The 18,494-nt window shown below is 40.9% G+C and overlaps 1 protein-coding gene across 1 annotated transcript in view; it reads right to left on the reverse strand.

Annotated features, from left to right (window-relative positions):
• Positions 1-18,494, reverse strand: part of ADAMTSL1 (ADAMTS like 1) — a 307,052-nt gene that overhangs the window by 39,061 nt on the left and 249,497 nt on the right. Inside the window, exons 17-20 of the mRNA XM_058044542.1 lie at positions 15,791-16,001; positions 11,967-12,146; positions 10,229-10,382; positions 7,868-9,008 (exon numbers count right to left, since the gene is read on the reverse strand). Coding sequence (XP_057900525.1) covers positions 7,868-9,008; positions 10,229-10,382; positions 11,967-12,146; positions 15,791-16,001 — 1,686 coding nt within the window. The remainder of the gene's footprint in view (positions 1-7,867; positions 9,009-10,228; positions 10,383-11,966; positions 12,147-15,790; positions 16,002-18,494) is intronic.

The following is an 18,494-nucleotide window of genomic DNA, read 5'->3' on the forward strand; positions in this document are numbered from 1 at the left end:
TTTATGGGAGCAGGGGTGAACCAGAGAGAACTCTAAAGTTGCAAGGTGTGGCAGACAGACGTCAACCACGTTCCCCAGTTTGGAAGACTGATGTATGTGTTTCGGTGGGCACTTTCTCTGGTGCCATCTATGCCTCAGCACACACCGGGAAGAAGGCTGGAGATGCACAGAAACACCTAGTGCAAGCCTTCTCCACTCTGGGATCCCCAGGGTAATTAAAACAATGGGTTGCCCTATACCTCCAGGGTGTCCAGTGATTTGCTGCTGGAATGGGGGATTCAACATTGGATGGGTATTCCATACTCCCCCACCAGCCAGGCAATAATAGAATGAGCTCATCAGAATCTGAAGGAAATGTTAGAACATCAGAGAGGGGATGTTAAGATAAAATACTCACATATCAGGATCTCAAAGGCACTGTTCACCATTAGTTTCTTGAAAGGCTCCATTGAGAACCTGAACCCCCCAGTAACAAGACATTTCCATCAAAATAAGATGCTAGAATTCAAAGAGCAGTCGCCAGTCATGGTGAAAAGATCCAGAGATCTGTGAGACCAGAAGGCTTTTCGAATTAATAACCTGGGGGTGTGGATATGCTTGCGTGTCCACTCTTTCGGGCCTTAGGTGGATCCCATGCAAGTGTGTCAAGCCTATATTCCAGCCAGGGGCAAGGACTGCAACACAACCACCCCATCCCCTTCCAACGATCCCACTGACGTATCAGTGGCCTCAAATCGTAAAAGGCACAGGGAAGTAGGGGAGGAATTATGAATTTTATACTTTCTTTATATCATAATTACTGAAAGTTTGTGTTGAGTCTCCCACATGTTATTTTTCTTTTCTTTACACAATATCCATTCTGGTCAGTAAAATGTGGAGACATCTGTGGCTCCTGATGCTGCTGGACCAGTCCCCAGATGCATGGATTGTCCCACAGCTGAAGGACAACGTCTGGGTTACCCTTGCCCATGCACTTCAACAAGACATCTGTGTCTGTCTATAGCTGCTGTGGACGACCCAATGTCAATGTGCCTGGTGGGGATTCCCTTTTCCTTTAATCAGGATCCAACTCAGCTCAAGGCCCTCATTAATGAAATCAGTAAAAATACTCCCCTTGTTTATTGATGTTACATTCCTATTACAGACTCTTTAGTTTTATGGTGCAGGTGGTTTTCTGAGTTACCCAATTTAGAAAAAGAGCCCACTGAATTTGAACTCCTTGGTTCCTCTGTTGCACCCTATTGTGTTCAATTCATTTTTAAACCCCCTTATTACTCCAAATCTTATACTTCTGTTAAGATCCACAAAAAAGAGTTTCAGGCAGCAAAATGGTGTCAATCCATTACACACCTGAATATCTCATCAAGTGAAAATCAGTTACTGCTCAAGCTGCCAAAAGGTGTCTTTTTAATTTGTGGGCAAAGGGCCTGGGTGGGAATGCCCTCTCATCTAATATGAGGCCCATGTGCCATCATACAGCTGTCCCTATTTTTGCCAAACCAAACACAAAGTTTAAATTGGCAATTTAAATCTAACCACTTGGCAGTCCAAAAATGTAGCATTAAAGAATTTGATGAGCATTGTGACTCTGAAATTGTCCATTCGTCACTTCCAAAAAGAGCTGCCATCTCTGCCTTTTTACTGTGGGCAGCAGCAGCAAAAGTGCTGGGTGAATTGGGCCACGTAGAGTGCTGGGGGGTGAAACAGGCCAACTTGACCTCAGTTGCTCTCAGTGACCTCCTAGAAAATGAGGAAGCTACCAGGCGGGCCACACTACAAAATTGTGTGGCCATAGACTTCAGACTCTTCTAGTGCACAGGCATGGCTGCGAAGAGTTTGAAGGACTCTGTTGCTTTAACATCACAGAAAAAATCTAGAATATCCATGCCTTAGTCAACAAAATGAAGGACATGACGCACACCATCAAGGAAGAGACCAGGCACTGGTTCCAAAACCTATTTAAGAACTGGGGCATATCCAGATGGATGTCCTTAATTGTGAAAGTTATTTTATGGGTTGTTTTAGTTCTCCTCCTTTCTGCAGTCATTAACATCACTAAAAGAGTTGTATCAAGAAAAAATGTCCACCGAAAGTCTCCCCCACCACTGCAGTGGTGGGAGGAGACTCAAGTTTGATGCCTACCACTCCTCCCCACAGCTCCTCAAAAAAACTAAACAAAGGGGGAGATGTGGCGGTGAGTCTTTGTTGTGATAGTCCTTTTGGTTATTGCTGTAATATATTCAGTATGTTTGAATGGTTTGTTCCTAGCAACCCCCTCACAGTTGGTTTAGCCCAATGCTGTTTGCCCCCTTTCCTGTCTCTCAGTGCAAATACCTACCCCTAATTCCTGATCCTTCCATGTCCATCATTGTGGCCCTGCCCTTTGCCTTGTCATTTAAGTGGAATCCCAACCTCTCGTTCTAGAACCCTCTGTGTCATCTATGTAATCCCTGGATTCCTATAGGTTCTGGGAGAGTGTTCTTCTCCCCATGCATCCCTCATTGGTTCTGAGGCGATGTGATCCCGCCTTGTGCTCCTCCTCTGTTCTCCCCATGTTTGTTACTGTGTTGTCTGCTCCCCTGAGGCCTCCTCCTTTTATAAGTTGTAACATTGTACTGTTCTTGGTTCTACTGTCACTGCATCCCTTCAGAGGTATTTTGTCCCCTTAGGAATAAAGCCTTCTTGGAGACGCATACAAAGGGCCCTTGCTGTTCCCCTATCTCACCCCTCGGTGCTCCAATCCATCTGCCCACAGCCAGAACTGTCGGCCACCCTCTGGCTGCACCGCTGCCCTTGCTGCTCGGTGACTGGGCAGGGAGCGGGCACTCGGTGGCACGGCCCCGAGGGAGAAAGTGAGCTAGCCTGGCTGAGCTTTCTCCCCGAAATCGGGCGCTGCATCACTGGTATACACCTACTTCAGCAAGAATTCAGTCCATGGGTTTGTGCTTATGTACTCTTGTTTTCATCACACTGTGTTTCAAGATTGTTGCTCCTTTCTCTGAGTTTTCTTTTTAGCTGGAACTGTAGATAAAATCTACTGTTCTCATCAGCAACTTTCAGGAGTTGTTGCTTGTAAACTCTAATTGAGGCTGTGATTGACAGTGGGTGGCAAGGGTGAAACTGGGGGAGGGATATGCCTGTAAAACACATGCAATAGAAATCTGCTCACAGATCCTGGAATTGATGAGTTTCTTTACACTCCCATCACCACAATAAAAACTGATGTCTCATGGACGAATAAGCCACGGATATTTGGTTTTGTACAACACTGTGGGTGGCAGATCTCTAAACCAAACCAGATTAGGGCCACCCAGCAAAATCTATTATAGGAGAAAAACTCCAGAGATAACATTATTTTTTTACCTTTTTGTGAGTAATAAGAAAAATAGTCATTATCAATAAAAGAGATGCCTGTTTTTAAACAAGTTTTATAAATGCTTAGAAAAATGCACATTTGCAAAACAAACATTAATACTTTTAAAATTGCATCTGTGCTTTCACAGCTAAAAAAACCACCAATGCCTGAAATAATTGCCTTCCCACTTTTGCTGTCAAGGATGTTTTTCTTACTTCTTAGTCATAAGTAGGGCTGACTAGATAGTCACTGCTAACGGCGACAGCAACTGACAGATTTTTTTACTTGCAGAACTAATATTAGCATGCATCTCTATCTCACACATAAATTTTTAGTTTAACACCGACTGCTTCAATCATTACATGGACTTCATTAAATCTTCAGAAGTTGTCCTAAATTAGAACAGCCTGTAACATTTAAAAGCTCTGTGTGTTCTGTCTGCATGTCTACAAATATAGTACGTAGGCAGATCTTCAGTCTACAACAAACTAATGCTTACAAGACCCCTAAAATAGTTTTAATTAATGTTTCTGACATCTTCAGGCTGAGGAAAGATCTTGCCTAAAACTGCATGTTATAAAACATGAGGATGAATAATTTGTTATTAATCACCTCTCCTGACATAAACATTTCTCTGTCAGCTTAAGGCACCTCAAGATCCAGCACAAATACTTTAAAAATAGAGTTAGTCCAGGTAGGTACTTGCCTTTTTAAAAAAATAAAACTCCAACACAGCTCCATCCTCCTATCCTCTCAATGCAAGTTTTAATGTCCTTTTCCACAAACAAACATAATGTCATCTTCTTTTCCACAGTTCTGTTATTTGTGCATCACAATTAGGCATAGCTGCTTTTCTTGAAAGCAGATCTTTTATCATTCCTCATTGCATAGAATTATTTTGGCTGAATTCCCTATTTGCTCATAGATTGCTATTTTTGTTTGGTATTGAGTTGCTTGTCAGGGCTGAGAAAAAAACCAACCAGCTGTAGCAATTCTTTATGTCACCAGCATGTCTTCAGAATCTCATTTACGGACTGAAAATAATACAGCTTAATATTTAATCAGTCTCATCTCAGTTGCTCCACACTGCATTGCCTCCAAGACAAAGACATATTTTGCAGGACATATATCAATGACTAAATCAGACAAACACCTAACAAACACCTCGCAAACACCTAACTCCATACCACTTACTGTTCACATGCTGCTTCATGTCCTCTTATAAAATTTATGCCTGTTTTAGAGAAGTTGAATTATCAAGCACTAATGGATCCCCAGTGACAGAAATTGCAGCATACTTGCAAGGCGTATTAAACAGTGCATAAATTCCTCAAAGATTTTTCACTTTCAAAACTGTTTCCTAAGGAATTTAATCTGAATTTTCTTTAAAATAAAACATTTTCCAACATACACAGCAGTCAAAAAACTTTGGTATGGATACTAGTAGACTCTGAAATGGCATTCAGAACCCATGTTGGTGTTAACTTGACTCTTTAACTTTAGGAGTGAGTGTGGACTTTTCTGTAAATAGGCACTCAGACTGAATAGGCAGACACAAGTTGGGGATCTTTTACTGGAAGCAGAGATATTTTCAACTGTTGCAGCTATTTGTGTCATATGTTTTCATTCTACTGAGTAACTGAAAACCAGCATTTTTGGGGGGCCTAAGTTGCATCTTTTTGTGACTGTACCTACACTAAAGCCAAAGAAAATTAATTTTCGCAAGGATAGCCATGCAGTAGGAGTCATACTTCTGGGTGGATGAAACAGCTCATGGAATGGGACAATGAGAATAGAGCCATATATCAACCATCATTATTGGACATCACTGGCTCAGAAAAAATCCACGGCCGCAATGTGTAAAAGTGAATGCCTTTATCTCAGTGGTTTGTGTACACAAAACAGGCAGCTGTCACCCAACCTGAAACTGGCAGCCTATACTCCAAGAATTGCCATAGCAACCAAGTAGTTCTGGGATCTCAGTATATTCAGTAGGGTGTGACCTGAGGAACTTCAGCACTGCTCTCTGGCCATTCTCAGAAGAGGGGTCTCTCTCTGATACTGGTACAAGAAAGCCCACCTCTATTTATTTCCTTATTCCCATTAAGACAGAGGTAGGCTCTTCTCCATTCAATGGTTGGCAAAGTACAAAGAAAACAAACTGCAGAGCGGAAGGACAGTTCAAACATACCAGACACCACCACACATTTACATCTGTGACCTTGCAGTTTACAGCAGTACACTCTAAGTCTGCTTAAACTGCAACTTCCATTGGCACAGCTGACTGACAGGCAGCAAGAGCATTCTAAGCCAAAACCAGAATACTGATCTTAAAGAATCCAGCAAAAAAATCCACAGAACAAATTTTTTACACGTCATGATTCCTAAATTTCCATTTGCTCCAAAGATATAGTGTTGAGTTGTGCCTGAAGCTCAGAGCCTGGTCATTTCTTCCCCCACACACTAGCCCAGGGGAACTATAAATGATGAGCACAGAAGGAAGTTCATAAAGCACAAACTGCCTCAATATTTAAAGAAGAGTTGTCAATGATTTATACCACTAACTGGAAAAGAAATGGTACTTTCCTCTGACTTTTTGATAGAAATTTTGAGCACACAGACAACTGACTGGTAATTCAGAAACAAAACAACATTCAAGGCTATTTCAGCCAAACTGAATGGAAAAGAAATAAGGATTGAAAAAGTATTGTGAAATTATATATGAAAAAAATCTGAAATAAAACTTCAGGAATCATGTAAGTGCCTCTTACCAGCTAAATTAATCTACATGTTGTGATACCATGAAAGATTATAGAGTGTGACATAAACTTGCCAATTTCTCTTGACTGTGGTGTTCAGCATTCCTCATAGGTCAATTTCGTGTAACATCCCTTCCCTTCCATGGATGCCACAGAAGTTACAGTAATTTCAAGGAGAGAAAAATCCTCAACTTAATGGCCCAATTCTAATAGGATATACCCAATAGATGAAAAATTATATATGAAACTTGTTTTGGGGGTGGCTTACAGATATTTTCACAGGAATATATCCAAATGAAGGGATTCTGTATGTCCAAGTCATGCTTATGACTGTATGTGATTTCCACCAGAGGTACATTCTTGTTCTCAGTGACCTCTACCCCTTCAAAAGTTACCTTTTTTTTTTTTTTTTTTTTTGTTCAATTTAATATACTTATTAGCCTTCAGACAGAGAGGCAAGAACCGGGAAACTCAGATCATTATAGAAAGCAATTACTTTTTCTTTGATTGAATAGTCAAAATAAAGAAGAAGTGAAGAAAACAATTTCATAACTGTATAGAAGGGGCAATTTTACCTAAATCAAGAATTTACTGGATGATCCAAGGGCACCACACTGGAAATTAATTTTTGTCTTGACTCCATCTTTTCCCATGATCTCATGACTAAATGTGTATGTCTTAGCTGAGGTCAGTATCTTGTGCAGAAGGAGTTGCTAGCAGATCCCTGGACAACTTTGTTGTACTGTGTTGCTCATTATTACTGCCTACTACAGTCTTTTCCTGTTCTTATATAATGATTTCTCACAGGACAGAACCAAAATATAAAATCCCAAGCATACACATGGGAAGAATGTATGTTATCAAGACAGTTAAACATACAACTGAAAATAACCTCTTTCTGTGTGGTCTTCCACACAAATGAATAATGTGGAGGGATCAGAAAGTAAAGGCCACCTGAAGGAAAAACAGCATAATTTTTGTGGTATACTGGTAAAAGCATTTTGTTATGTCAAATTCTCAGGTTACACCTGGGACCAGCATTCTGGAATTCAAACAGGTTAGGATTCACCAATTAACATGAGAAGACAAATGCTAAATGATCCGTCTGTTGAGACCACAGCAAAGCTGCAGACAGCCATGAGGTGTGGTTCCACAATTTACAGCCTTCATCAGAACATGCACAGTAAATGGTGATTGTAATGCCCTTTTAAGCTTATCCTGGGGCAGTTTAATGCATGGATATATATGTGCAAGGCAAAAACCTCATCTCCTCCATCTTCTCTTACCACAACCATGTCTGTCAAGCCCTCCTGTAGCACTAGCAGAAATGCAATTTCAGCTCCAACAGAGGATAATAGCAACAACCAATGACCAGTTTTTTTATCTCTGTATCAATCTTTATCAGATGGGAAAATAAACTAAGACTCCCAGTTTCTGGATACAGAGTGCTCTGTTGACTGTATTAGGCACTTATGTCCTTTAGTACTTTACAATCCCTTATTTTTACTTACTCAAACAGAAGTACGGCTCCTGTCTGCCACACCAGTCTGACCCGGCATCCAGACCTTGCTGAAGATTTACAGTGCCCTGTTTAACCCATTTACCAATTCACATGCACTTGCCCTTCTTTCTGTTATGAAATCAGACTACAGCAAAACATGGTTTTGTCCATGGGACTGACAGGCAGTAACACACGGCAAGTGATGAGTCAAAATATCAATTATTTTCCTAGAAGTTAAATAACATGCTTTACCTATCATTGTATTTCACTTCCTCTCCATTCTTAGCCCAGCTGATGGTGGGCTTTGGGTTTCCCACTGCTTCACAGTGAAGCAGCACACTCAGTGTGCCACTTGCTAGGACCACTGTCTGTCCCAGGTGGGTGACAACCTCTGAAGCAGAAAGTTGTTGTGCTGCTGAAATCTTTCGGAGGATGGCAGGCTTTTGATGAGGCCTGTGCAAACCATTGGCCAGGTCTACAGAAGTGGGAATAAATGTTTCAGCAGATGATGTCCTCAGGGAGCTGGTAAATCCAGAAACACGTCTGTGGAAAGGGTACTCCACTGAGGCTGAATCAACTTTTCGCCTTGGTACTTTGAGGACAGATTCCTGATGGTCCAAGTAGCTTCTGAAAGCCTCATGAGCCAGGTGCACAACAAGATATTCAGTGTAGATATCTTTAAGTTCCTCAGGCTGTCGAGACAAATTTCTTATGATATCATCCAAGCGTTTCTGCTCTGTGACCATAGTAAATGGCAAGCTATGCTCCTGGCTCTGGTCCTGTTCTGAGGATGCATTTCTCTCCACAGACTCCTGGGCTTCCCAGGACTCCAGACTTTCCGCTGGCCAGCCCTTGAGCTGTAGCAGCCTTGAGACAATATTGTCATACCATCTGCTGGGGTTAGCAAGGTGCCCTCGCTTTTCAGCCTTGCTGCCATTGAAGAAAATCCCATTGAGATGTTTATCCTCTGTTCGCAAGGCATCGTTTAAGCCGGCCTTTCTCATGGCCTCTTCCTCCCTAATACCAGCTGGCTGCTCAGCAATGATCTTTTTGTTGCTTCCAATCAGTTTAATTATGAAATGCTCCCGGGCTGGCCCTGCTGTGCAGGTGTATGTCCCAGTGTCTGAAGGTTTCAGATGATGGATTTTCATGTACCCGAAGGGTGCAATGGTGATGTGAGCTGAACTGACAAGCCTCTTATCATCCTTCTCCCACGTGATCATTGATTTCCGGAATCTCCTGGTAGGGCATCGGAGAATAACAGAAGTTTTGGGCAGCAGGTAGGCATATCCACCCACAATGAAGTGCAGTTTCTTCTGCTTCCTTGTCTGGATGTAAACTTGCTTTACAGCCATTATATAGGGGCTTTGCTTATGAGCTGGTCTGTTGTGCCCTGAAATATCATTATATGATTAGTATACGATACCATTAAACAAAGCAATTAGTTTACATTGTTGTGGGCAGCATTTGGCCCATTAGACAGTAATGGCAGAAGCTGGACACCGGTTGCTGGACGTTAAACTAAAACAATCAAAGTAGGAGGAATAACAAGACATACTTCAGGAATGTGAAAGTAGCCTAGAGTATATGCAGAAACGAAATATCCAGGGATAAATCTTTACGGGAGAGAGAAAACTTCAGCAGAAAGTACTTAAACAAAGACTGTTATTCAAGAAATGCACTGAATAGACAAGTATTTATCATTTAAAACCTTCAAAGGCAATGTGATCTTGCAGCTCACAACAGCAAGGTAGAATGAGAGTCTTGCTGCCTCAAGGTGTAATGTTGGACAGAAAAAAACTCTCTTGGCTAGGCTTAGAAACGTGGTAAATACTATTAAAATTCACTAGTTCAGTGAGTTCTTCTGGTTTCCTGATCTCTGTGTCAGAGATCTTTAGTATGAAGCACTAAATTAAGCTGCATAGGCATATTATTAGTAAATACCATGTAAAATTTGGTCTAAGCTTTAGTTCTAAACATCAGATCTTTTCTCCCTACATACCCTTACATTCAGCAGTTTCAGAGGCAAGCTGAAGCTAGGCTGACTTTCAAATATCCAGTTGGCTTACTGTAAACTAGGGAAGAGTATACAGGAGACTTGAGATGGGCAAAAACAAATGCATGAACTACCAACATAAATCTAACTTGTGTTGCACGGCTCATTAGCAATCTCAGGTCATAGAGGATTTGCAGTGACATAATGAAATAACAGGTTTCTAAATGATCGTTGGCAAAATCCCTTACCAACCATTTTCCTTGCAGCTGTTCTAGCAGACAGTTTATTTGCTCCAGCCCTCCAGCTGCTGTGCTGTGTCTCTGAGCCTCTACATTCCAGCTGCGAAATTAAGATCTAGATTTTGGTCAGAATTTTGAGCGAGTTCTTCCAGAAACTAGTAGTTCCCTTCCAGCACACTGGCTCATATCCAGCTCCATTAGTGAAATCTGCTGCACTTCTCCGTTGGCTTGACTTATTACGGACAGAAAAACCCACTCCACAAGACTGAGTAATACTAGCGTGAAAGCAGGCTGTGAAGCAGGAAATAGCATGGATTTCTTAGTGAAGCACTTCCAATCCCTTTTCCCCAGACACTGCCAAACACCTTTTCCACTTACGTGCACAGGGGCCTAGTGAACAGGGCCTGATCAAGGATGAGAATGGCAAAGGGAGGCAGAGTGAAGAATTGATGATAACAAAGCCCCCGGTTTTCAGCATCTTTCTGCAAATAGCATTTCGACTCTGTGTGCCTTCTCCACAGCTCACTGAACACTAGGAACAGGATGAAAACATTAGGAGAAATGAAAAAGGTGCTCCATGAAAACACACTTCCTTCCTCAGCTCCCATATCCACATTGCATACACACACCACAGGATAAAGCAGTTGCAGTTTTCAAAATGTTGGTTGCAGCAGAATAAAACAGAGCAGCATCTGATCATGCAGCTACAAACAGTGCAGGCATAGTAAGGAGATGAATTACTTCTTATTTTCTGTCCTGTAAGGCTTAATTTCTTTCTATGCTCTTGTTACCACTTCTTTTCTGTCAGATGGTGTCTCTTATTTTAATGGTACTGTGCTACAGTTCGAAGCCAGTCTTTAAGCTTTGTTTCTATGTGTGTGTGTCTGCTGGCTGGAAAAACTCCAGCTCATGTCCAAGAGCAGACCTCATGGAGCTGCAGATCACAGTTGCATTCTGGGCCAGATAAAATCCAGCCTAAGCTTAATCTTTAAGCTTTGCTGTTGAAAATCCCTTTAGGAATAATAAAGGGATGAATATTTTAGTCACCAATTAATTACCTCAGCCTTGTAGTTACTATATATGGCCTACACAGAATAGTATGAACCCTCTAATACCAGACTGCAGTGCTTCTAGCACAGGTGGACATGGTTTGATGGCTATTCATCATGACTATTCAGTTTCATATTTATGCATATAGCATTGTGGAAAACGAAATACAGACAGTGTCTTTGCACTGGAACAAAGTAGCAGTCTGTAAAAGGAACTAGAAAATGGGTAAAGCACTGTAATTACCATCTTCACTGCCAGAATGGCTATGTGTCTCCTGGCGGAAGACTTTATGAAAACATACACTAATTTGAGTAAAATGCTCAGGCAGACCCCCATAAAGAGGGTGCACGTGGGACAGCTCCGTAGGGTGGTTGGCATTTCTTTTACAACTTCCGCAAGACAATTTCCACTACCTTCCATGACAGAGGACTGGAAGAGTGGTGGCAGAAACTGCAAGATGTGGAATCATTTTCATGCTGACTGCCATGAACCTTTGCCTTGCTTTGACCTCATAAAGTAAAATTATATTTTTATAACATTTCTCCTCCCTTCCCCTTTCCCTTCCCCTTCCCCTTCCCCTCTCCATTCCCTTCCTCTCCTGTTCCCTCCCTTCCTCTTATTTTCTATTGTCTTCATCATAGGAAAGGGTTGGAGTGACCCCAAGAGGAAAAGACTATTGAGATCAGAACAGCTAGATTTTGGCAACAAAGAGCATGTAGCCTAGGGTAATAAAGATTACTCTTCATCAATGCCTTGGATGAAATAATAAGCATAGGCAGGGACAGAGGCAGGGATTTATTGTTTGGAGCAAGGGATTTACTGTTTACACCAGAAGGGTCTTAAAGGTTTGGTCAGATGGCTAAAGCACATCTTTGGAGAGAGACACCACAGAGGAACATGGAGCTAGTGACAGCATCCCTAACCAGGATGATGAGGACAGATCACAGGACAAAACTGGGCATAATGTGCTTTGTGAAGTCTGACCTTATTTGGGTCCTCTATCCCAACTGGCTTCGGAACTTCATCTCCAAGATCTGCACAATGCTCATGCAAACAAATAGTATACCTGTGTCCAGTCAGAGAGAAGCCATTCATTGGGACAATCCTCATTTTTGCAGGCTTGTTGTGTAATGGTCCTTGGCGTGGGGCAGAAGGTTTCTGGCAGCTCTAACAGGCTTCCATCGGCCAGGCGCTGCTTACAAAGTGTATCTCGCTTCTGGACACCACCACCACAGGTCTGTGAACACTGAGAGAAAAGAGACAGCCACCTCACACCATACCCTCACCACCCTCCTTGCTGCAAAAATTACTTGTGATTTAGGGCAGAAATCAACACTTGGTCTTGGCCAAATACAAAACATAAAACAAAGTAGTCTGCTTTTAAAAATGTCACATTTATTTTGGAAAAGGGGAGCGGCTTAATTTGCTAGTATTTAGAGGAACTGTTTCAGTATTTCTGAAGTGTTCTGTTTTAAGGCGTTCTTTCAAAAGACATTGAAACAGTCAGTGAGTCAGCATTGAAGTATGGAGGTGGGAAATTTGTCCTCTCCACCTGGAAACTGAGACAATTGCATTTGATGTAGAGAATCTAAATAGTAACACCTGTGTCTGCACTCTGACACTAACCATGTCAGAAAGAGTGGAAAAGTCTTGTCCAGCAGTAGATAAGTAAATTGAGATTATTCATATCCAGAGAATACACCTCCCTTCTGTCTTTAATATAAATATCCCTCTCTGCATCCATTTTTCTACTTAAGCAGGGCAGGAAATTTTGAGTAACCAAATTTAGTAGTTTTCCTGAATATTTTTTGTAAATTTAAGTTGCTCAGCCCTTTTTCCCAAGGATCCTTTTCCTGAGGCTGGTAAGAGATTCCCAGTTCTGCTCAGTTCAGCCAGCTCAACTCCTTTTCTCATTTCTTCTAGCAAAGGAAAGGGGGAGCTTGCATTACACTGACATGACCAGGAGTTGCTTATAGCTTGTGACATGGCAATTATTCAAGAGAAACAGACAATAATATGGAGAAGTATTAAAAAGTATACTTAAGCAGTTAAAAAGGGAGTGTTTTAAAAAATCTTGCAGTCATGAAAGGCCCTTCTCTCTGAGATAAAGAGCTGCATGAACTTTAATGTTAGCCTGAATATTTAGGCTGAACATTGTCTTTGAAAGACAGAAAGGAAGTGCAGAAAGACATTTTTATATTTGGTTTCTTTTAATTTGTAAAATTAGCTTTTGTCTTACTTATTTTGAATGGTACAAAGCTCAAAGTCTTCCAAAAAAATTAAGCAACAAAAACATTAATTTTCAACAGAAGAAAATGTCTATCAGCCTCTCGTTTTAGGAAAATTCATTCCTGAGAAGGAAGAAAAATATGATTAAAAGTATTATTCCAATGTTACCTAAGGACTTTTATCATATCATACACAAGATACCAAATGGGTCACTCACTATGAGTATCACAAAGTATGTTCCTATTGTCAATCAGTAAATCTCAGGAAGTCTCTTTGCCCTTCCAGCTCTGCCAGAGATAAGACAAAACATATCTTTTCTTGCTTCTTGGACTTTATTCACTTACATAGTGTTGTCCCTGCACAGGACAGCCCCAAGAGTCACACCATGTGCCTGAGAGCACTCTCCAAACACTTCTTGAACTCCGTCAGGATGCTGCTGTGACCACTGCCCTGGGGAGCTGTTCCTGTGCCCAGTCTCCCTCTGGTGGGAGAACCTTTTCCTGATATCCAACCTAAACCTCCCCTTACACAAATCCAGGCCATTCCCTTGGGTCACCACAGGGAAGAGATCAGTGCATGCCCCTCCTTTCCCCCTCACAAGGCAATTGTAGACTGCAATGAGGGCTCCCCTCAGTCTCCTCCAGGCTGAACAGACCAAGTGACCTCAGCTACTCCTCATATGGCGCTTCCCCTCAAGGCCTTTCATGATCCTCTCTGCCCTCCTTTGGACTCTCTCCAATAGTTTAATGTCTTTCTCATGCTGTGGCCCCCAGACCAGCCCCCAGCATGGGAGGTGAGGCTGCCCCAGCTCAGAGCAGGGCAGGACAATCCCCTCCCTTGCCCAGCTGTGATGCTGTGCCTGATGCACCCCAGGACAGGGTTGGCCCTCCTGGCTGCCAGGGCACTGCTGACCCATGTTCAACTTGCCAGGACCCCAAGTTCCTTTCCATCGTCTCCCACGTGGTTTAATTTTACACTGCTCTCTATTCAAGGTATACCACAATATAGTGGTATACCTTGATTAGAGAGCAGTGTAACAGTGTAAAATTTTTTATTTTTTAATTTTTAAATTTAATTTTTTTTAATTTTTTCCTTACTGTCAAAAATTAATTCTCTGCTAAGATTCCACAGTAAGATAAAGCACCTGCAAAAGGAGTAAACGCTTTTTTCTCATACAGTCTCTCAGTTTCTTTTAAGGCCTGACACTTGAAGATTCAGAAGAGACATTTTATCGTGTGGATTAGAAATAGAAAGGAAAATATAAGAAAATACTACCAATTTTCCCATGCTGACTTTGTTTTAAAATCATTGTTCTAATTATCTTTGAAGCAAAGACAGCACTGGAGCAAATGAAGAATGCTAGGACTGAGACTTTAGCACTTATTCAGTAATAAAACAAAGGTGGATGAAGATTTACTAACAGATCTCTTCCATTTCAGGTATGCAGAACAGATATTTATAGGACCTTGTAAAAGGAAAGCTTAAACGCTGCTCCAGAAGCACACCACTGAAAATGATAAAGATTCCAGTGCATTTAGTTAAGACACAGAAATATTTAAAAGATCCCTTCCTCCTGCAGTCATATTATTAAAACTGTAGTATTACAACAATTTAAAGAAACATCTTGAAGTCTTTTGAATTACACAAGTATTTGCAACCAGATTTCAGCAAATTAAGTCATTTCAGAGTGCTTTCTAAAAATGGAAAGCCGTGTAAAGACCCATTGTGTAGACAGGAATTTTTATAATTAGTGTAATAAACCATGCATCTCCCAATGGGAAGTGTTTAACACACATTTCTTAATCTGAAGCATGAGGAATGTATCTTGTACTAAATGAAATTATTTGAGAACATATGAGGTACTCAAAATGCTTTAAAGACTCTTTTATCCTTAATCCTTCTAGTTTAGTATTCCTAGAAACCTAGACATAGCTCAACCAAGTCCAGTCCCTGCAGCTGACCAATATATTCCAGATATTTTTGTTTGAAATCTAGAGCCAGCTGTTAAGATTTTCCAATAACTTTGCATTAGAAATAGCTACAGTCATTGTTTACTTCTGGAAACACAGATGCATTTTTTAAGAAAGAAAATGCACACTTAGCAGTTTTTAAATGTCTTGTCAGAATGATTAATGATTCCTGTTGACGGGCTAAAGTTAAACCATAGAATCATAGCATGGTTTGTGTTGGAAGGAACCTAAAAGTTCTTCTAGTTCCACCCCACCCCATTCCCCCTCTGCCCCCCACTAGGCAAGGGACACCTTCCATTAGACCAGGTTGCTCAAAGCTACATCCAACCTGCCCTTGAACACTTTCAGGAATGGGGCATCCACCATCTCCCTCGAGCAACATGCTTCACTGCCTCACTACCCATACACTAAAACATTTTTTTCCTAATAACTCAACTAAATCTGCCCTCTTTCAGTTTAAATCCACTACTCTTTGCCCCACTGCTACATGCCCTTGTCAAAAGTCCCTCTTCGGCTTTCTTGTGTGCACCCCTGCTAAGCTGTAAGGCTGCTCTGAGCTCTCCCTGGAGCCCTCTCGACTGCAGGTGACCAGCCTGTCTTCATAGGAGGGGTGCTCAGCCCTCTGAGCACTGAAATATGTGCAATGAGGACTTTAGGCAGTCATAGAATGAGGTTACACATAAATTCTTACCTCTTGCCATTCTGTAGGATACCAGGAGGGTGGGCAGTCAAAGCGATTACAGGCTTGCACAAGGGATGGCTTGGGTTTAGAGCACAATTCATCTGCCAAAATCACAGTCTCATTGGTCTCTCTTGATAGTAGATGAGAACAGAAGACATCTCGTGTCTGCAAACCAACCCCACAGGTAAGACTGCAAGTGCTCCAATTCCCAATCTCCCATCTGTGAAGAGGTCAGCAGAGACAATCTTAAGCACAGAAAAAAATTCACCTTAATATTTCTCCTATTATAATGACAGGTGAAGAAATAGTGAATGAAAGGGAAATTTCCTTCTCAGATCAATGTCCCTCTGGTAGCTGGAGAATGAGGCTAAGATGAATATTTGCAGCTCTGCATTTCCATCTCTTGTCAGAAGTTCTTGGACTACAAGTCTCTGGGATTCCTGCAATATCACAATAAATGTTTTGTGGCCTACAGTAGGATTTTTTTTTGTCTGTAGGAGCATGGACGATGTAATTCAAAATAGAGTGGAATTAATTAACTTATTTTCTCCCACTATCTTGAACAAAAAATAAAGGAAGATATTAACAGAAGTGTAATTAAAGGAATGTAAAACTGAAATGCTGAGCACAAATTTCTTTGGTATTCTTGACTGACTTTTCTAGGCTGTTGAGATAGGAGGTACTGAAGCTTTGAGAGATGCAGTGGGAAAGCATGGGATCATCTTTAACCCCTGGATTAACACCTGTCACTGAGGTAAATCTTCTCTGAACTAGCTATGTAAATCCTGCATCAAGAGGATTGTTGATAATGGTATTTCAGTGTTCATCACCTTAAAACCAGATTTCTGCTATTTGAACTGTACAACCCCTAATTTTGTCAGGTAAACACAGAAAATTCTTTAAAACACTAGGCCTTCCACTCATGTCTCAGCTAGAAAGCACTTCAGAGATATGTAAAAATGTATACACAAAAAAAAAGTCCTATATTCAGAAAGAAAATACAAGAAAATAGCCTCCCCAACAAATTCATGCAAAACTCAATGTTGACCTGGATATACTCCCACATCCAAAATGAAAGCATGAAAATCCAGATAGTGCTGTTTTTTCTAAGTCTTAGGAGTAGCTTCATTTCCAACATGATATTATTGAAACTGATTGCTGAGAGAATAAATTAAAAATTCAGGAAAAGGAAGGCTCAGAGAGCCCATCTTTGAAGAAAGCAAATCCAGGCAGAAGCTTAAAGAGAGTGATTATGAAGGAAGATACCCTCTGGCTCCAAATAGGATGGAGGCAGATAATGAAGAAAAGTTATGAAGCATGTCAGCAGAATGTAGCAGATTTTGTGGAAGAAGCAGAAAAAACCCACTCTGATGCTCAGAGATCTGCAGTCGATGGAAATAGCTCAGTGCATGTAAAACATACGATGTTAGCAAACACAGTACTCAACCATTTAAGATTGTGCTCTCCTACAATCACTGAACAATTCTAACCTCTTTTTATTTGATAATTTTATTTTTTGAGCATGTTTCCTTTCTTTCAAAAAACACCCTTAACATATTCAAACAGCTAGCAGGTAAGAAATTTTTTTTCCTCCCTAGATGATATGCTGATGGACCAAAGGTGCATTGCTCCTCTACTGTGCTCCATCTGCTGGTCACATTCTCTGATTTTATAAAAGGATTCATCCTGATTTTATAAAAGGATTCATCACTGTAAGCACAAATGATGCTGTAGTTTGCTTTTAGACAATATTCTTGTTTCTGTTAGTAGCAATGACAACAATCTGTTTAACCCTTTCTAACAATAAATGCATCTTGCATACTGAAGTTCCCGTGGTCACTTTCCAGGCCATAGTACACTGAAGGACACTAATCTGTACATATGTACCAGGAGCTATTTATCAGTGGAAAAGGAGTAACATATGGCAGCCAGTTAAGCTAAGCTGGAGTATGTTCTCCATATGAGCGATCTGAGGGGAGAGGTCTTCCCAGAATTTCCCATTGAATTCTCAGAATTAATGGAAATATCATCTACTCTTCAGTTTTGGTGCAATCTAAAATAAGATGTTTGAGTAGGTGGTGAAAAGAAGGCATTTTCTTACTTTAGAATCTATTTTGATACATGGTTGGTTGCCAGAATTTCTTTTTTTCAAGTGCTGGCAGTAGCTGCTGCCTCCAGCAACATTTTGTTTGTTATTGGTTAAATGCAAAATGTTTCTGTTGGCAATTCACATCTCAGTGGCTAACAAGCCACATAAACCTTTTGGACATCTTGGCTTCTTCAGAAGAGGGTGTCTGTATCTTCTTCCAGAAAGAAATGCTGTATTTCTATAAAGAAAAGGGATTTGTTTTTCTGAATTGTTTGTGTTTAAAATTTCTGAATGTTGCAGGTTGCATCTGTAACCCTTCCCATAACTTTGTTTTTTCACAATTCTTTCCAGATGCATTAAAGAGGAGTTTCCTTTGAAGAGCTCACAAACTGTGAGGTCAAATACTTCTTACCCTTGTACTTCCATAGCTCCAAGTGACTTATATGGGCTTTCACAGATGGAAAACAAAGAATGTAGAGTAAAGCAGACGTGTAAAGTGGAGTATGGAAGTGCAAATAACTGAACCCATAAATGATATCACATGAATTTCAACGTCCTAAGAAGCATAGAGAAAACCACTGATAATCTTATAGAATTACAAGCCGGTAGAATTATTTTATAATA

This window comes from Melospiza georgiana, chromosome Z, assembly GCF_028018845.1.
Source record: "Melospiza georgiana isolate bMelGeo1 chromosome Z, bMelGeo1.pri, whole genome shotgun sequence".
NCBI classification, from domain to species: domain Eukaryota; kingdom Metazoa; phylum Chordata; class Aves; order Passeriformes; family Passerellidae; genus Melospiza; species Melospiza georgiana.